At 50.2% G+C, this 20633-nt stretch overlaps 1 protein-coding gene across 7 annotated transcripts in view; it reads right to left on the reverse strand.

Moving 5' to 3' along the window:
• CD2H10orf90 (chromosome D2 C10orf90 homolog) overlaps positions 1 to 20633 on the reverse strand; it is a 259408-nt gene that overhangs the window by 215084 nt on the left and 23691 nt on the right. Inside the window, exon 1 of one of the 7 annotated variants that reach the window (XM_053207039.1) lies at positions 45 to 1319. The exons of 1 other annotated variant lie outside the window; for it this stretch is intronic. In XM_053207039.1, the coding sequence (XP_053063014.1) occupies positions 45 to 284 (240 nt within the window). In that variant the 5' untranslated portion in view covers positions 285 to 1319. Of the gene's footprint in view, positions 1 to 44; positions 1356 to 20633 lie in introns of those variants that run through there. 5 more of the 7 variants (XM_053207037.1, XM_053207036.1, XM_027063381.2 and 2 more) reach the window with 5 other exon arrangements.

A 20633-nucleotide genomic window follows, 5' to 3' on the forward strand; every position in this document is an offset into this window, starting at 1 on the left:
AAATTAGGTTGTGTGCCCACCTTCCCGCCCAGGTTCAGCCATACCTCATATCTGCCAGCTGTCTGCTCAGCTGTCTTCAGGCCTTGGTACATACGGATGACGCAAACTTTGGCTCTTCTCTGGGAGGGGAACCACTTACTCTTCACAAAATCCATGACCATCACATGGTTTTTCAACTCTGTACTAAACGCTTTTATCTGGAAGGTCCGATGCACAGCCTCTTCCCCGTGGCGGGTGGCAGACCCCTTCTGATGACTTTTGGTAGGAATTCCAGAGTGCTGCATGATACCCGGAATCTTGTGACTTCAGCTGGCGAGCCTGGCAAACACAATTTTCTTTGTTTGATCCAGGTATCGAGAGCAGCAGGAGGGACTCGGGAAGGGCGCTCGCTGGGACCTCTCCCGGTGCTTCCAACTCCAGAGCTGGTTGTGCCCAGATCCCAGCTGCCAAGCGTGGGGGATGTGTATGTGGAAACCTTGAGGGTGACCTTTACGTGCCTTAAAAATACTCCGTCTGGCTGCTGTCCATCTGTCTCCGGTGCCTCTACCTGTGTTCTCAGGTCACTCAAAGTCGTCTCTGATTTCAAAGACCCATTTCTCTTTCCGCTGGATTCAAGTTCTGCACGCAGAGCTTGCCGGTTACTGCGAGGTTCAATGTGTTCTCAGCGTCAGACCCCTCAAGTCCAGATGAATTATTTTCAGGACTGTACAAAGGACCCAGGAGTGATTGCTGCTGCTTTTTAGAATTCCTGCCTTGTCTTACCGGGACCAAAAGGAACGAGTGCAGACTCCTGCCGACACAACGAGTGACCTCAGCCCTGGAGAAGATACGAAACACGTCCCGGTGAAGAAGAGAGCCGGGCACAGAAGGAGCGACGGCTACAAGCAGGCATTGGAAGGCAGTGCTCTTGTTAGGAAGCACTGTGTCCCTGGGGAGGGGGGGTGGTGCACTAGCTTAGTGACGGCTCTGGTCCCAAGCCAACCACGCAAAATCCCGTCACCACCCTGAGCCTCAGTCTCCGGTGAGGAAAATTGGGATAATCGTACGTGCCACTCACAGGGATGCTGGGAGGCTCAGGTGGGCAAGATCGGGGGGACAGAGCAGTGGGTCACAGAGTCACATAGGCTTCATCTCCAAAGTGTGGTTGCGTGTTTTCTGCACAGTTCTCTCTGTACATAGAACGTAGTGAAGGTTTACACGATGCTGAGAATCATTGGCTCGTGAATCATTTGGCAATGCAGGTGTACGATGTAGTCCTTTTCCATCTCACTTCATGTTTTGGGACCACTTCTGTTAACGCAGTAATTCAGAGGTGAAAATTACAAGCCTCGGATCAAGTGTTGGGCCAGGAGAAAACTGATGACAAGCACAGTGGCCGTGCTCCATGCACAGCACCCTCCTCTGCAGGGGACTGACTCCCTCTTGGTTTTCAGCACAGATGCCCCTTGAACAACCCTCCAGCCCCACCTGAAAGCTGTGGGGGAGGCCGAATGAAGAAGTGACTCCAAATGCCTTTCCTGAGACAGAGCATCAGTCCCTGGCCCGGGACCACACCCCCTCCTGCTGCAGGCAGGGACTAGCACTTAGGCTGGGAATGCTAAACATCCACCTTTTGAGGCAATGGGAATGTGGAAGCCGAGAACGAAAGCAAAGAAGGAGAGGGAAAGACTTTAGAGATAATGGAGTCCAACCTTCCCCTTTGAGTGTGAACATACCAGACCTGCAGACATTCACTATGATCCACACAATGAAGTGGGGTTTACTGTGCCTTAAGCAGAACACTGTGGGTTCTCCCTGTGGTCCTCCCAGGGACATCGATAAGATTGTCCAGTCCCAACTGATGGCAGCGTGGTTCCCACGCGAAGTGCCACACGCCAAGATTCAAGCCTGAGAGTCATGCTGGACAGTCCCCAGTGAGTCACGCCATGGGGCGCCATCTTAGATTTGGAAGTTCCATGATAAAGACAGCCAGGGAAGAAGTTTGAGCAATAACGAAAGAAAACTAAACAAGGGCAGCAGGGGAAGAGGGCATCTGCTTGGTTCTCTGGGGGCTGTGAAGGCCATTCCTAGGTCCAGACAGTCACCATTTGAACCTGCTCGTGCTGATGCCTATCTGCTCCACCCAGCCATTCTCTCAAGCCTGGAAGTAAGGAAGTGAGGAGGTGAGGAAGGAAGGAAGGAAGGGAAGGAAGGGAAGAGAAGGAAGGGAAGAAGGGGAGGAAGGGAAGGAAGGGAAGGATAAAAGGAAGGAAGGAAGAAAGGAAAAGGAAGGATAAAAGGAAGGAAGGGAAAGGAAGAATAAAAGGAAGGAAGGGAAAGGAAGGATGGAAGGAAGGAAGGAAGGAAGGAAGGAAGGAAGGAAGGGAAGGAAGGGAAGGGAAGGAAAAGTGAAGGAAGGGAAGGAAGGAAGGATAAAAGAAGGAAGGAAGGAAGGAAGGAAGGAAGGAAGGAAGGAAGGAAGGAAAAGGAAGGAAGGAAGGAAGGAAGGAAGGGAAAGGAAGGATAAAAGGAAGGAAAGGAAAGGATAAAAGGAAGGAAGGAAGAAAGGGAAGGAAGGGAAGAAGGGAAGGATGGAAGGAAGGAAGGAAGGAAGGGAAAGAGGGAGAGGGCAGGGGGGTGGAAAAAGGGGGAGGGAGGGAGGAGGGAACGAGAAAGAGTCTTTCCTGGGAGCACAGCATTCCAAAGGACCCTGTGTGATGCAAAGGCCACCGAACTGCCCATCTCACGGCCTTGAGACCAGCAACGAGAGGTTTGCTGTCTTCCCTGGGTCCAGAGTTGTCTGGCTCTAGTGACAGCCGCTTGCCACAGCAACGTCCGCTCCCTGGGGCCGTAGAGACTCCCAAGATCTCCGAGGCCGGCGGTGGCTCTTACGTCCCCCAAGGCCACAGGCAGGATCTGGGCTTCAACCTGCCACTGCAGCCACAAGAGAAAGCAGTAGCATGACCTCGTGCAGGTCTCCAGAATTCCTGGCCCACCGCCCTGGCAGGAAGCCTCAGGACCCTCAGATCCGATCCCTCCTTAGGCGGAGCAGGAAGCAGAGGCCCAGAGGGAAGGAACGAGCACGGCTGGGGGATGGGCCCCCAAACTAGCATGGGATTACAGACAAGCCCCCTCCCAACAGCCTTCGGTCCCTTTGTCACCAAGCTTCCCGGCTGCTGTGGCTTCGCTGCAGGTGAGGGCCCGGGGATCCAGACTGTCTGTGGACAGAGCAGAGAGCCGCCCCCAGCCCGGGACGGGCCTCCCCAGGAAAGGTAGCGGGCGCTCTGCAGAGGGAGGCCTCCTCCCGTCTGGGCGTTGAGCAGGGTTGGGGGGCGGGGCTCACACCGCCCTGGAGCCTTGGAAGCAGCATTCCTCATCCTCACCGGGCCCCTCCCCGAAGTCGTTACCGCACTGCCCAGAACACGGTCTCTGTGTCAGAAGCCCGCCCCCCCCCCGCCCCCCGCCACCCCCGCCGCCCCGGGTCAGTCGCAGCGCCAGCCCCACAACCTGGGGAGCACTGCACATCACCTCTGCCTCGGTGTCCCCATCTGTTTAGTGGGGTCACAACCGGCCCTTCCTCTTTGGGCTTCTGTGAAGACGGAAGGAGCTGGAACACACAAAGTGTTCGGGACAGCCTGGCGCTGGACGTGTGCTCGACAAATACCAGCCGTGATCGCTGCGAGAGGGCAAGTGCTTTCAAAGTGGCCAAGAGCCAGGCACCTTCTTTTACCCAGGCGGGAAGACCGCTCGGGGGAAATAGGACGCCAGCCGGACACGGGAAGACGCACATTCCAGGACTCGCTCCACCAGGCGGCCCCGATTCGCCCAAGCGGGGAAAGGAGAGAGCATCCCCGGGGCAGACCCGTGTGACAGCACCGCGCGGGGCAGTCAGAGGTGTGTGAACGCTGTGGAAAGTGTGCGTACTTGGAAGCCATTCAGATGCAAGTGTGTCGTGAAGGACGAAAAAACAGCGGAAGGAGGAAGTGCCAGGCACAGATGCACATGGAGCCCAAAGGACAGAGAGCCAGTCACGTCTAGCATCACAAGAGAACGACATCCGACAGTGTGACGCCGTCTCACGTGCCCGTGTGGCCCAGAGACACCGGACACTTTGGTCTGCCCAGAGCCCCGCGCCACGAGCTCTCCCCCCAGCCCCCACCCCGCAGGAGCCGGCCCGTCTAAGAACAGCGTGTGTCTGACCCCAGTTGACTCGCTCAGGGGTGTGCACCAGGCCAGATGGAGCCAGTCAGAGTCTGTCCTGGAGAGTCTTGGGTCCCGGAACCGAATAAGAGTGGTGGCTGAGGCCACAAGACGGCACGCATCAGCCACTGCTGGAGGAGACGGCAGGTGTCCAGATGGCTCTGGAGCCCTGGTTCCCGCCTATGGGTTCACTGAGAATCTCCAGTATCTTTTTGCTTTTTAAGTTTATTTATTTGCGAGTGAGACAGAGAGAGCACCAGCGGGGGAGGGGCGGAGAGGGAGGGAGAGACAGAGAATCCCAAGCAGGCTCCGCACCGCCAGCGCGGGGCCCGACGCGGGGCTTGAACTCATGCAACTGTGAGACCATGACCCGAGTGGAAACCAAGAGTCGACTTTAACCAGCTGGGCCGCCCAGGCGCCCCGAGACTCTAGTACCACTGCACTACCTTCTCCGTTAGGCTTAAGCTATTCGAAGTGAGTTTCTGTCACTTGCAACCAACAGAGTTTGGGTTAAGTCTCGGAAGTTAATTCATTTATTAAACAAACGCATGCGATGTGCTCGCATGTGCCAGGCTCCAGACACAGGCACACAAAACGAACGCTGCTGTTTCGAGGAGCTTGCTGCTCGGCACCCAGACAGACACCTCCACAAGCAGTTCCTCGTGGCCCCGTGAGCGCTTGCCAGGAGGGGAGGTTTGCACCACGCTGATGGAGACCCAGAGAAGCCCTCCCATAGGGAAAGATACGGCACGAAGTCTTGAAGGAGCAGGGATGTACCGCTAAACCCCCGTGGCTGGCCTTACGTGGGCCAAAGTCAACTGCAGGACATCACTTTTCACTTTTAGTTCATACATTTTGTCATAAAGCACATGGCCAAAAATGGGGAAGCACTAACTGAAACCATATTTACTGCAAATAATCCCCCCGCTCTGGAAAAATGACTTTGAGTCTTTAGCTGTGTTTTTTTTTTCTCAACCAAATAATTCAGTCAACTATAAAAGTTAGATCTCTGACCTTATTAATGTCCTGCAGAAATTCTATTTAATTTCCCTAAATTGGTCCCTGGGGTGACTGACTAAAACTGAAACATTGTTAGCAATTGCTATCCAATGACACCAAATCAACATAAACGAGCCTGGAATGTGTTTAGTGTTGAAATATATGTGAAATTAATCTCTTATTTCTCCCTTGCCCCTGATACAGCATATGCAGGGCTGCAGAGGATGTGCAGTGAAGTATTTAAATAATGAATTATTCAAAAAGAAAAGGAACTGCAGGTACCTGATGCCAGAAATTCATGCCTGTGAATTCTTAATCTGTTCTCCAATGGGATTAGCATTTACGACTATGAAAGATGTCCTAATTATGCAGAGTTTCAGAGCTGATTTTCTGCAGGGCCTGCGCAGATCTAAAAAGCATTAGGCAACAATAAAAACAGATGACTATGAATTTCTGAATTCATAATTTGGTTTCCCTTTTGGGGGAAATGGCATTTTTATTTATGGGTGCTTCACTCATCAGGTGGGAGCTGAAGTTTTCTCTCTTCTCAAAGGCGCCGCGCCTGCTCTAAGCGCATCTAAACCATCGTCTTTTCAAAACGGATGTGTGCAATTCACAGGGCTGCCGTACATATGGCTGATGCAGGGTATGTCTCCTCTGACTTCCCATCCGCTGGGTTCTAGGACAAAACAGAAGGTCTGAGAACAGCTGATCATGGGATCTTGCGCCTTTTAACCCTGTTAGGAAGGGACGGCACGTTGGCTTGACGAATGTCATTCCCTTGCCACATCACTCAGCTGGCTGGGCTGGTCACAGCACTGCGGATAGCGGTGGAAAAAGTGTACTCATCTCAGTGATCAGTGATCGGTGAGCGATAAATATTTGCTCAATGGATGAATGAAATGACAAGGTGCCAGCTACCTTTTCTTATATGTATCCCTTTTCCTTGTCCATAAATGGAAGACATTTTTTTTTCTTCTTCTGTAGACGATGCTGGAAACCGCGGTAATTCGATAGGTCTGCCAGCTTTCCGAGGTACGGTGGCAAAACCAGGGAGGAAACTGGAGCAGTGGCCCAAACCATATTGCCAGTTCCCCCACAAGGCTCACCTCCTCCCCCTTCGGCAAGCGATCGGTAATCATTCACTTGGTTCAGCTCTGCAGCAACTGTCCTGATTACGCATTCAAAGCCACTTCTAAAACCAAAGCAACCCACCTTCAGGGAGAAATCATATATCCCTCTTTCAAGCTCACTGAAAGGGGTACATTATTTGAGGACAATGAATGGCACTGTCACGTTTTGTCTCCGATGTCTGAGCAGATTTTGAATAAAGGAAATCAATGACTTTGTTGGAAACTATGCTTGATTTCAAAGCGATATTTTGGCAAGCAAGAGTGGGGGTGAAGATTATGGTTGAGATTTTAAGGAAGCAGCAAACTCAATTTGCTATTTACATCCTGGGGCGATTTTACCCAAAAGGAAAACCTGGAGTGTTGGCCACCTGTCACTGCCCTCCCACGAGAAATGGAAGCCAGCTGGGGCTGTGGGCAGCAAATGGCCGAGTCTTTGGCTGTGACCTGAGCGTAGACACTCGACTTTCTCCATGGGTACTAGTTGCCAGTGCACTCGCTGTTATTCTTGGCCATGTTTCTTTCCTTGCATGAGTTAATTTTTCAGTGAGTGTGTTGAACAAATTCTTGAAATGAAGTATTTACCAGTAAAATCCCCAAGCCCCAGAGGAAACCACAGGACTAACACCCACCGATAGTACAGTTTCGGCCAAACCCCCAGATTTGCCCAGATCCCTCCCTGCCACTGGGGCAGCGGGTAAGTGGCTGCTTGGGTGGCATCCAGGCTCTCACCCTTAATGGAGAGTGGCAGGCACCTGTGGGCACGAGGCCTCAGTTGGCACTCGTTGAAAGAGAACGGCCTTCTACCTGCACACCCACCTGTCAGTCAGGCTCATGTCCTGTGCTAGGCAGTCCTGTCCTGGGCAGAGGAGGGGCTCTCTTTGAGCCCCCGGAGAATCCACTCACTTGGGACCAAGGTGGTTCCCTGCCTGCATTATGGAGGGAATACATGTGGCCAGCTGGGTCATCCTCAAACACCAAGACCAACAACCAGGAGGGGCAGGTTACGGTTTTCCCTAAACATTATTAAAATTGGTTCTATCTAAATGATAGTTTGTGCATGCGTGTGCACGCATGCACACACGCAGACGAAGATGTGTACTATTCCGTGTGTTTTCTAAAAATAAAATAGGCCCAGTACAATTTACCTTTTAGGTCATTTCATATAAATAGAAGAATTTTCTAGCCACCTCACCTGTCAATAAATGCATATGAGGTCAGCAAACTACGGCCTGGGAGCCAAATGTGGCCCACAGCCAGCAGGTCCGCCATGGCCAATGGTGGTTGGGGGCTGGCAGATCCCTCACTTCACAAGGCTCCATCTGCAGGGCCCACGATGGAACATTCCATGCCAGCGGCGGCCAGCCTCATAGTGTCCTGGCCCGGCCTTTCCACCTTCCCGGTTTCATTCGCTCCGGTGCCCGGGGTTCACTTTCTAGGTCAGCTGCTACTGCGAGTGGTTTCTCAAGTTCTGCTCTCAGGAGAACCGAGGCTGAGCCCAATTCCAGCCCCGCTGTGGTACCCCCTCACGACTGCTCTTCATCGAGTTCCAGTTCCCCCCTTGACGTTGAACGCTAATGCCCCAGACGCTTTGGTGGTGCCCATTCTGCTGTCAACGTGTAAGTATCAGAATCTCCACTAGGTCCTTCCAAGGTCCGGCTCAGTGCCTTGCTCATTACAGAATCCCAATAAATGTTTGCTGCGTCCAACAGCAAAATCACAAATGCAGCCACATATAGGACTAAGAACTAAAGCCTATGTATCAGGATCCTGCCAAGGGCCACGAATCAACCCAGGACGTTGAGTTAAGCACCATTTAAAGCAGCTGGTGTGACTCAGAAGTCAAGGAACTCTTTCCATGGACCCACCTGAGGGTCTGTGTCACTCTCCTGGAGGCATCCCAGTGAAGGACTGTCAAAGACTCAGGCAGATTACAAAGAGGCTAAATGCCATGCTATAGGCTTTCCTCTGATTCCAACCTGTCTTCAAGGGCACATAAGCCTGATGAAGTTTCACAAGGTGTTATGTTTAAACACATGCCAAAGGAGTATAAGGCTATCTTCTGTTGTATTCAAAAGCAGGTGAAGGGAAAGGGTGAATATAGACCAAGCAGCATTTGCCCCAGTGGGCATCACTGTGGGCCATCAGCCAAAAAAAAATGGGCTTGTGGGGCACCTGGGTGGCCCATCCAGTTGAGCATCTGACTCTTGGTTTCGGCTCTGGTCATGATCTCACAGTTTGTGGGTTCAAGTCCCGCGAAGCCTGCTTGGGATTCTCGCTCGCTCGCTCGCTCTCTCTCTCTGCCCCTCCCTGGTGTGCTCTCTCTCTGTCTCTCTCTCTCAAATAAATAAATAAACTTAAAAAAAATGGGCTTCCTCATGGTGAGCTCCTCTCCCCCACCATTTCTCCAAAGCCTGCAAGCCCAGGTGCCTCGAGCCTTTTCGAGGCTCACCCCTACTAGAAGGTGGGCACAGAAAGTGTCTGTTGAATGAATGATGCTCCCTCATTACAGCAGTCTCCTCATTGGGGCAACAGGTTTCTATTAAGAGGTTTGGATACGACTCAGCAAAGTGCACACGTCTTCGGTAGAGGATTCCATTTCTGTGTTGTCTTTGAAAGGATCTCACTGCGAGGATGCCCACAAGTCGTCTCCTCAAGTGTGAGTCATCTCCTCAAGTGTGCTCTCTCTCTCTCTCTCAGTCTCTCTCGATCACCTGGTGGGCCAAACTCCCCCAGCCACTGCCAGCAACTGTCTGCGAGGCCTCCAGAGAGGCCACTGCACCCAAAGAGCACAAAAGGATTGTGGCCCCCACCTCAACAGGAGAGTGAAACCAGCCGGACGAGTCTGTCCAGGATCTGCGTATGGCACACACTATCCACCTTCCCCACTTCTGTGCCCAGACACCCCGCCATGGGCGAAGCCACCTGCCTGTGCAGATGTGCTCTCCCCCCACCCCCGGCGGCCCCCCCAGGTTCTCAGCCCTGTGGCTGTTCATTCTTAGCCACTCTGCCCGGCCTGTGTCCCCAGCCAGCCGCTTCACCGAGGGGAAACAGACCTCGGATTCCATTTCTCCTCCCTGAGGGCTGACCACAAAGTGCACCCTCTCAGGTTTCCCGCACACTTTCTCTCCCTCGGCTTTGGTTTCCCTCCGCATTTGCTAAGGTTTCTCTGGGTTCCTCACCCTGCAGTTAAAATTCGAATCGGATAACAGCCCTATTTTTAAGCAAAGGAAAGAGCCTTCTGTTGGGGAACCAAAGTGAACAAGGAATACAGGGCCTGACCAGTCCGGTGCCCTCTTTGAAAGGAAGAAAATAAAAATTCCGAGAGTTTTTTTTTTTAACGTGAAGAATTCATCCTGTCTGCCCACTGAAAGAGCTAAAATAGTTTTAGAAGTTATAGACGGAGGCCTCTGACAAAGGGACACTCTCGGTGTCTGAGCTAGAAAATGAGTAATTCGGAGTCCAAGACCGGGTCCCTCTGGGCAGCCGTTGGTCGAGCCTCCTGTTGACCACGGAGCCCAGACTCTCCCGCTCCTGGCCCTGTCTCGTTCCTGCTGAAGCCGACACAGCTCACCCCCTCGAGCCCACCGGATTCTCAGCGAGGCCTTTCTTGCTCGTGCATTTGCTCCATAGACACTTTCTGAGCACTCCATGTCCAGACGACAGGTACAGTTCCAGGCGGTAGGAACACAAAGTTAAGTAAACACAGATTCTTGATTTGCACACTGTAGGCGGGAAGGTAAATGGTGCAGCCACTGTGGAAAACAACATGGTGGGTCCTCAAAAAATGAAGCACGCAATTACCCTGTGATCCCAAGAGCAATTCCACATCCGGGTATGTATCTAAAAGAACTGAAAGCAGGATCTTGAAGACATCGTACACAACGTTCACAGCAGCAGCATCCGCAAGAGCCAAAAAGCAGAAATAACCCAAGTGTACTTTAGTGGATGAAGAAATAAAACGTGGGTGGAGTATTACCCAGCTACGAAAAGGAATGAGGTTCTGACATGTGCTTCAATATGGATGAATCGTGAGGACATTATGCCAAATGGAGTAAGGCCGACACACTATGAAAGATACGCTATAATTCCACTCATCTGAGGTACCTGCAGTGGTCAAATTCATAGAGACGGAAAGTAGAGTGGAGCAGAATGGAGCTGGGGAAGGTGGGGGAGGGGAGTTATTACTAACAGGGAGTTTCAGTTTTGCAAGATGAGAGAAGGGCTCTGGAGATGGGTGGACATGACGGCCGTACCACGATGGGAACATACTTACGGCTGCTGGTCTGTACACCTGAAAAGGGTGCAAATTGTAAGTCTGATACTATGTGTATCGTACCACAATTAAAAATAATTAAAAAGGGGCCCCTGGGTGGCTCAGTCAGTTAAGCATCCGACTCCCGATTGCGGCTGAGGTCACGATTTCACCGTCTACGGGATCGAGCCCCACGTGGGGCTCTGAACGGACAGCGCAGAGCCTGCTTGGGATTCTCCTTCCCTCACTTTCTGCCCTCCCCGTTCATGCTCTCTCTCTAAATAAATAAATTAACATTAAAAAAAATATTTAAAATAATATTTTTTTAAAAACGTTTTTTAAATGTGGTCCCTGCTCTCAAGGCTCTTAACATCTGCTGGTTCTGGGACGGTGGTCTCCAAAGCTGGTCTAGGCATTTGCACAGATATTCTGTTGTCCACAGGGGAGGGGAGGTAGCAGGTGAGATTGCAACTTGATGTGTGCTGACTTTTGTCTCATCTTTTAAAATATCTTTATAGAACTCATTCTATAAAAAACTATATTAGTACAATATAGTTCACAGTCACAGTTTATAGATAAAAACTGGGCCTATCTGGAATGCCCTAAAAATTCCTTACTGGTGAGGATGATTGACTGGACGCTGTCTGGAACCCACTGTCTTAAAAGATGGGCCTGGGGAGCCTGGGTGGCTCTGTCAGGTGAGCATCTGACTCTTGATTTCAGCTCAGGTCATGATCCCAGGGTGGTGGGAGCGAGCCCTGTGTTGGATTCCGCGCCGAGCATGCAGCCTGCTTGGGATTCTCTGTCCCCCGCTCTCTCTGCCCCTCTCCCCCCACTCTCGCTCTCTCTACAAACAAATGAATAATTAACTCATTGAGAAATAGGCCCTTGCATCTCAGCAGGGGGCAGGTAGACCCTTCCCATAATTGGAATTGTTTCTTCCTCAGGGCGGGGTAAGGGTGGTAAGCAGGGTAAGAGTGTCATAATCCAAGTTCTGACGACAACCACAAGTGGCAGTGGGATGTGGCCCCCACTCACCAGGCCACCAAACCCAATTGAAAAGGGCAGTCAAGGTTTCAGCGCAGTGACCCTCTTCTCCCTTTTCTCCAGGGGAGTCCCGGAGAGTTCGTGCACTGTTCTTTCTGGGGGCTTTTTCTGCTGCTCCTGGGACTGTCACCCTGCAAGACTGTGGGCAGCTGAGCCTGGGAGACCCGTTGCTACATCACCGCCAGCTCTGTCCCTGGGGCCAAGCTCTCCCATTTGCCCCAAGGTGATGGGGTGCTCTCTCAAGCGACCAGGATCAAAGCCTGCCTTAGGTGTTCCACTGTGGTTGGTTTTCTTACGGCCCCTACTCTCAGGGAACGCGCACCATGCTCCTCTGGGACCAGGGGGATGGCACTCCCTGGGGCTGCCTTCAAAACGTGCCTCCTGCCAGCCCCAACAGCATCTTAGACCCAGCCACTGACCATTTCCTGTCTTGGGTAAATCCTAGGTCCACCCTGAAGGCAGAATTTTCTGAGACTTTCAAGAAAGATGCTCATCCCTGATCTGGGCATGCCCGGAGACACTTGTTCCCGGTGCATGGAACAGGAGGGGGACGTGAAGTTTGGAACTTCTAGTGCCTTCTCTCCCCCTGGGGTCAAAGCTGACAGCAAGGGAGCCATTGTAGACACACAGAGAGTGATCAGATCTGGACGACGGGGAGCAGCCAAATGAAAGTATCCCTGACGACCACCACACTCTGGACTTGCCAGGCCCATAGGCAAACACTGTTTAACCTCAGCCTGAATTCACGACTGCTACCCAAAAGCATTCTAATTACGTGATCTTTGATTTGGTCCTATCTCATTTTTATTGCTGGCTTTCATAGACCAGGGGACTCTTCTTGGACATTACTCTGCCTGTTACCACTTCCAGTAAGCAACAGTGGGGCAGGAGAGAGACGTCGGCTTGGGTGCCCCACCATCTCTCAGGAGACACCCTTGGTCGTGCGGTCATTACTGGCCTTCTGATTCCACCACCATTTCTCCCCACACACGGACCCAAGCCCAGCTGCAAAAGACAACAGGAGGGAGGGACAAACAGGACCCTGTGTATTTACTTGGTGCGGAGGTAGGGCGGATCACCATGACTTCAAGCGTCTCTATTTCTGTCACTTAGTTCCCCCACAGTTGTCTCATTTTCTTCCTATCTCACTTGTCTGTCTATTAGGGGACACAGGGACATTTTTATGTTTTCTTATATCTCAGCCAATTGTGTTCACAGTACGCTTCCTACCCTGTGATCTTTAATCTGATTAATAGGCTTAAGCCCCATTTTTATGTTATCTTGTCTTGTCCTGCCTCTGTTCTATCAATCACATCACTGTGTAGAAAGCAACCAAACTAACACAATAGAAGCTTATTCTTCTTACCCAACTCGTTTATCCTGGTCTCATTCGTCTTGCTGTTCTCTTTCACCTGACTTCTTTCAGGGATTACATGAACACTCACATGTGTTAAATTAGAAAAGTCTACAACCTCGTAAGAGGGAGTTACGTTTGCACAAAATACTGACACCTGACAGCCCCACAAGCCGCTGTAGATAAGGCAGGGCTTACGCGTGAAAGTCAAGGGCAATGAGGAGGGCACGTGTTGGGATGAGCACTGCGTGTTGTATGGAAACCAACTTGACAATAAACAATATTTAATATTAAAAAAAAGAAAAAAAGAAATTCAAGGCTACCGTGCCATACACAGCAGATGTCCTTCCAAGAAAACTCACTGTGCACCAAGAATACTGTACCAATCTTTTTTTAAATAAACTGGTGATGAGTTCTTTTCTACAGTTACGACTGTTTATGGTAATGCTAATTACTTGCAAAGTTTGTTCCAAGTTTGTCCTTGCAACGTTCTCTCAAGAAGGTTCTAGCCAATGGATAATTTCTCTCTCTAAAGAGAGCTCTTTAAATCACATGACCCTACTGTCCACAGATGATGGGGTAAGGGGTGGAGCCTCGATTCAAGCTTAGCCAATCAGATTGCCTCAGAGAAGCTTAATGATCAAAAACAAGGAGACAGAGCCAAGTGGACAGGAGTAACCGACTAGAAGAGTGATAACACTGAGGGCCGCCATTTTGGATGAGACACAACCATGGGCATGGGGATGACCAGAGAAGTAGGGATGCACAGAGCATAAAAAAGCAGACTGGCAGCAAAGATGAAAGGGGAGAAAAAGATGCCAGGACACCCAACTCAGGCTTGCCTGTCCTTACTTAGGATCCAAGGAATACACTTTTATTCTAACCATAAATCCCACTTTTTTGCTCTTTCACAAGTAGACGCTTGTACCTTGCAGTCAGGCAATCACACTGGCTAGGATGCAGCACGAACATCTGGGGGCCTCTCATCAACCCCTCTTTCTCAACACCAGGGGTTTCTCCCAGGCAGTTGGCTTCACACACTCTGCCTTCTTTTTTCTTTCTTTCTAATTTACCAACTGTTCATGAATGGCCTCTGGAGAGGGCTTCAGGGACACACTGCCAATTATCTTCCAAGAAGAAGCCCAAGTCCTCATGATGGGAACTTCCAAGGCTTAGTGCACTCATGCTTTGGTTATAACTAATAGAATTTTCAAGTTGAAAGGAACTGTATATTAAAGAACCATATGGCCCAAATTTGCAAGATAATCCTGATTCCAAATATTCTGTTCAACGTTCAGCCAACCTATTCTTATTTTAGAAAATGTTCTCCTTCCTTCTTCTGTTGGAGTCAGAGAATAAGTATGGCCCCAGTAGCCAATCTCAAGGAGTCACAGTCTAGTGGAAGGTTAAAAACGCAGTGTGTTAGGATTCCTTGGGGCTGCAAATGGCACAAACCTCCCCCTACCCTCCTACACCAGGCTGGACAAAGTGAGAAACCCAATGGCTCAAGGAATCCTAGGATAGATTAAAAAAATCAAACTGCCAGAAGGATAGGGATTTATTAGAAATCAGGAACAAATGGATCCTCAGCATGGACTCTCCTACTGCCTGCCTACTTATCAATAAAGCAGAAGGATAACATCTCTCATAAAGGACTGGGACAAAAGATTAAATTTTAAATATGTCAGAAAAATGCCTAGAACAAGGTAAGAAAGTTGGGGCACCCGGGTGGCTCAGTCAGTTGAGCGTCCGACTCTTGATTTCAGCTGAAGTCATGACCTCAGTTCGTGAGTTCAAGCCCCGCATTGTGGAGCCTGCTTGGGATTCTCTCTCTCTCCCTCTCTCTGCCCCCCCCCACTCTTGCTCTCTGTTTCTCTCTCTAAATTAAAAAATAAAAACTTAAAAAAAAAGAACAATGTCAAGAAGGAGCTCAATCAATTTCCCTATTTCCCCTTACAGATGTCTCATGGCAATTACGAAACAGTGGGGACCAAAATGGAGGAAAGCCCACCAACATACAGCTTGTTACCTGACATGCCTTGGATGGGGTGTAATGGAAAATGGAAGACCGAGGGAAACAGGAGGAAGCAAACAGAGATAAAGCGGCTTTTGAACGACAGGGGAGAATCTCCCAGGCATCTCCGAGTCCAAGACATATACTCTTTTCTCAGCAAACCAGAGAGTTCTCCCCCTCCCAGGACAGTTGCAGAAATTATCTTGAAGAAAGTGTTATCACTAAGGAAGTCACACCTCCTAATTTTCCAGCAAACACACAGATACATAAAGTGTTAACATGGAACATCTAAAGATAGAAAAATAAAAACATAATGTGCATGGAGCTGATTCAGAAGATCTCTGTAGATTCAAGGATGAATTCGGACTCACTCAGAGAAACTGATACCTCTCTGGAATTCGCATGTAACTATTGATTTTAAAAATAAGTGGGCATTCTCAAATCAACTGGCATGGATGGATGCTGATTAGATTTAAAGTACAAAACCTCAAGGAGACAACAGAAGATACAAATGGACCCCCAGATGGAACTGCCCTCGCCCTGCTAGTTAAGGCTGTAGCAAGACCATGCTGAGGAGAGATCCAAAGGAAATAATCTGAAATGAGGAAAAAGAGTTATATTTTCAAGGGAAAAAGTACTAACGATGACATGAAAAAAGAAACAACTGGGATGTCTAAGTAAAAACAACCAAATTGTAAATCATATACCAACACCATACACACACACAGAAAACCATACGAAGGGAATACGATAAAATATTAACCGTGGTCTGCTTGTGACCACTGTTCTTACTACTTTTCTTTTCAGCAACAAATATGCAGTGTTCTTCAGTAAAGCCAATTTTAGGAAAATTTTTCAAAATAACTTCTCTTATTGAAGAGAGGTACCTCAAAGATAGAACTGAAGTTTGAAGAAGAATAGCCAGAGCAGAAGTTGGACGGTGTCAGGCCAATAGTGTGGCTGACACTCACCAGGCGTAACGGTGTGTCCGGCACCACGCAGAGAACTTAATGCAGAGTAGTTGCTCACAACCAACCCAGCTGGACACCACAGTCCACCCCCTGCCCCCAACCTTGACAGCAAGGTACAGTGAGTCAAGAAAGAGAACGACACGTTCACGGTCACTCGCCAGGGCAGGGGCCCAGCCCGGAGGTAGACTGGAGTCTGACTCTGAGCCCACCCTGTAAACCTCTAGGGAGGCAGGCCACCTCATCAAAGCCCCTGCTCTTCAGATAAGACGCTCCACGAAAGCTGACACAGAAGTTGCTCATGTAGTTTTCATAAGGGTCCTGCCCGAGGTGTAGAAACCAGGTCTCAAAAGAAGGCATGCAACTAGACCACAGCCACACAGCTGGTAGGAGGCACAGGGCAGAGGCAGCCCTGCTTTCCTGACACCACGGTCACACCCCTCAGCGCCGGGAGGGCTGGGACCCCAGCTCTGCTCTTCTCACCTCTGGTCTGGGTTTTTCCAGGAAATTGAATAGTACGTTCAACAGGTGTTCATGAAGTACTTCCTGAGGCTCAGAGACAATGTCCCTCCCTCAGGGAACACACATCCCACTGGGATGTGGGCATGTATATGCTCACAACCTGTGACAATGACTACAATGGTGGTAGGTGTAAGATTCAGAATCTCCCGTGGAAGAGCCAGGGGGATTGTCTGCTACATCTCCCGTGGAAGAGCCAGAGGGATTGTCTGCTACAGGCCTGCACGTGGAGATTAATTCCCCTGTTGAATTGAGGCCAGTCACTCTTGACTCTGGGACTGGGGCACCGGTGAGAGATTCAGCTGAACACAGAATCCAGAGGTGTGTCCTACCTTATCTACCTCCTATCATCCCCTGAAATCTGGTTAGCAGCTGTTGATGTGAAGTTCTCTCATCAGTAAATGCATTATAGGCTGCATGTCATGTCCAATGCTAAGCCGGGGCACAAGTTGGGGAGCCAACCTTTCTGCTAATGATCAAACTCCCCTGATGTTGCTGAACCTGGCATCATAGAAGGGCCCACCACAGCCATCGCTCAGGCTATGGAGTCAGATCGACTGACGGCCCACAGTGAGCTGCCGCGGGCAGGCAGAGAGGAAAGAACAATCCAAAGAGGGAGCTGAGCCCTGATTCCAAATTCTGTCCATAATTGGATTCTCTCCCCTCCCTGTATCTTGTCCCCTCTTTTCCGCAGTCGGTGGTCCTGAATACTAGACTCACTGAATTTTATAACTGGAATTAGCCTTAGTGCTGGCTGCCTCCAAGAAAAGGCCAAAGCACAAAGGAGCTAAGCAACTCGCTCAAGGTCACATCGCCAACTAATGATGCCCTTTCTCTTTATGATAAATGGAAGCCATTAGGGATCACCTTAAATACAAGTTAAAGGCTCCACCCTGAAGATTAATTCCAGGAGCAGAAGCAGAAACTGGCTAAAACTGGCTAAATCAGCAGCTTATGGAAGCCTGTCACTAGGGACACCCGGAGATCAAAGAAGGATTTGTTTTCTCCTTCTCTCCCCTCCCTACCCTTTCTGGGATGGGTGCCTTTCCCCCTGCACAACTCTAATGGGGTTTCCCGCACACACAGAGAAAAGTCAAGTAAGGAAATTCAGACCTCTGACTTGAAGGGATAAGGGTAAATTGTGTGGTCTGCAAAGCCAGAAGTCAGGGCCCTCTGGCTCTAGACCCAGTACTGTCACGTGCTCAGCGGAGCTGAACACCTGGGGCCTCGGTTTCTCTTTCAGTAAAACAGGGGCACTCTTTGCCTTACTCGCCTTAGACAGTAGCAGTTAAAGCAAAACGGCTCTGACACTTGTTACAACAGCAAGGAAGACTTTGTTCAAGGCTACCGCAATAGAAGAGATCAAGTTCACCTCCAAGTACAACAAGACAAGTGGAGGATTACAGTGACGGAGCAGAGAGAGGGGCTCAGTGGATGGAAACTTCCTAAGGCAAGACCTCAAGAGTCCGGGGGATTCTTGCCAAAGGCAGCCCAAGGTGATCAGATACCAAGGGGTGGGAGATTCTTGCTAAGATGGGCTGGGCAGGCCAAAGATAGGGAAGGGGCCAAGGCAAGACCTAGAGGAAAGGAAGCATCAGAGGAGCTTGAAGGGAGGCCAAGGAGAGTGTTTTCAAGCCACAAGAATCAAACGAGACACCATAACCTACGCATTTGGGAACCGTAAAGAATGATTCACACCACTTTATGTGTCTACGCTTTATAGTCATTTGCTATAAGACTTATTTAGGAAAAACTTGTGTTTAATAGATGATAAAAAAAAAAACACAGTTGGCATTGGAAGTCTACTCAAACAAAGCACATAATCTTTAGGCTTCAGAAACCCTGAGAAACTAAAAAAAAAAAAAAAAAATTCACACAAAAGTCACCACCTGGCTACTCTTTGGTCACCATCAGCATAGGTAATGGCCAAGTAGCCAGTGGGTCACGGGGGGCGGGGGGCTGTTCTACCAGGCGTCTGAGGGATGGGCCCAGCCAGTCACCTGTAAGACTCCTGGATGGCCCTAAGACCCCTGTACAGTTGGGATGTGGCTCACAGTTCAGTCCAGGGAGGGCCATGCTGGTCAATCCTGTACTTCTAGCCCAGGAGAAAACACAAGCAGAAATAACTCCAAGAGGAACTTGTTCATTGTAAATCAAGTCTTTCTGGTCATTTTAAAGACTGCCAGGATTGGGGGAGGGGACTTCAAATTGCTCCCCAGATTTGAAAATGTCGGTAGGCAAGATGTTTGGATGGCTTCTTCTGCGATGCGCAGTTTACATGGACTTGCACCTATCCAGGAAGCTTTGGTATGTCCCCAGAAGCACAGTAGCAGATGAACTTGGGAGGGCCCAGAACCAAGGACCCGGCGAAGCAAATTAAATCTGACCAAGGGCAGACCAGTGGAGGCAACATTCCAATACAACCCAACATAGACCGCGCGGATGTGAGTGTGGGCCACAGCTGAGCCCTGGGCCATTCTTCCTCTGCCCAGTAAACCACATGGTTTCTTCCCTCCAAGGCTTCTAGCTTATGCTTCCTCAAACGTGAACGCCTGGTAGAAACAGAGCTGCCTGTCGGTACATCACTGGGGAATGAAACATCATCACGGACTCTGGACGCACTAACTCGCATTGCAAACTACCTTTACAAACACATGAGGTAGAAAGTAAGGCATTAACCCTAAACGAAGCCCTCAGTGATTCCCAAACTCAGCGCTTGCTCTCTCTCACTCAAGCCTCTGATTCTGCAAGCTCTCTTTAAACGCATTTTATTTGTTTTGTTCTGTGGCTATTTCGGTCCCACCTGCCGTATTCTACCACCTCCCTTGAGGACCTTTTGAGACCTTTTGAGTCAATCAAGGCATAGGTTCTACTGACCTTGGACACAGCCTCACAATCCCCAATGGCGTCCCCAGGCAGACACAGCTGGTGGGCCGGAAATGGGAAGTTTAAATCATTTAAATGGGAAGTTAAATCTATTTGTTGCCATTCCGAGTCTAGACAGAAGGGCAGAAAACACTCTTATTCACCCTGGTTTCTCCCTCCTGTGCTGAATGAATGTTTCAGCACTTAATTTCCCTGCGTTCACCTTTTGTTCTCACCCACATTCAAATAAAGTGAGAAGCCGAACCCTCTCACCCAAAGCAAATGGAGGTTGGAGATGCCCCAATCCTGTGCCCTAACCTTTCAGAGAAGAGAGAACGTAGATGTCGAGGGGCCCACATGCCGCGTACCTTTTTCTCACTCCATCCCCGCATGACCCCAGCAACTGCTCTCAAGAGGGTGTGGATATCACACCAGCCACTCCAATCAACCCGTCAAGTGTGGTCAGCCTTTGGGAGGGCCCTGCCAGAATCCCGCCCTTGGCAGACATCTGGTCCTTTGAGTTACAGTCTCTCGAAGCCTTCAGAGATCGGAGCAGGGAGGGCTCCCGCTTATCCTCCAGAGTAACACTGGAGGTGATCAAAGCCAAGCTTCAGAGGTACCTGAGGTCTTGCCCCCCTCACTCCTGCAAGGATGAAGCCCCGGGCATTCCCTCTTGGGAAAAGCCTTCTTCCTTCCGGATGTGAAATTTCCAAAAGAGAAAATGGGCTCCCGCCCTGATGGGCACGACTGAAACCCTCTACCCAGTCCGTTGAAGGATACATACTCTCTGTGCTGAATCAACTGGCGGGGGCCAGGGGCCACTGGTCCAGCAGTATCAGAGTCACTGGGGGAGGTAGAGACCAGGACAAATCAGGGATATGGTCTTTGGAATTGTTTTGAGCACGAAAGATCTTATTCCAGTACTCTGCTGAGTCTAATAAAAGGGACCCCTCTTCAAAAAGAGGCAACACAAATATTTATACAAAGGGAGAAAAACCGTCCCTGGGGGGAAGCAGGCAGTAAGTGGGAGACGTGGTAAGTGAACGTAAAAGACCCTGTGCCACGCTCAACGGTGGGGGTGGTTGGTGGACTCCTCCGGGCCCCCACGTCTGGGTTTCTAGTGTCCTCCGAGTTCCAGAAGCCTCAGGCTTAAAGTCCACCCACAGACTGTTGAGGCCATCGGGCTGTCCCTTACAGTCGCAGAGGACCTGGTCAGAGAGCACCCGGGGCTGCTGCCGAGACCACATTAAGAGTCAAACAGGCAGAGGTGGAGTCTGAGCAGGGTGGGCTTGACGACAGAAGC

Source organism: Acinonyx jubatus, chromosome D2 (assembly GCF_027475565.1).
Source record: "Acinonyx jubatus isolate Ajub_Pintada_27869175 chromosome D2, VMU_Ajub_asm_v1.0, whole genome shotgun sequence".
NCBI classification, from domain to species: domain Eukaryota; kingdom Metazoa; phylum Chordata; class Mammalia; order Carnivora; family Felidae; genus Acinonyx; species Acinonyx jubatus.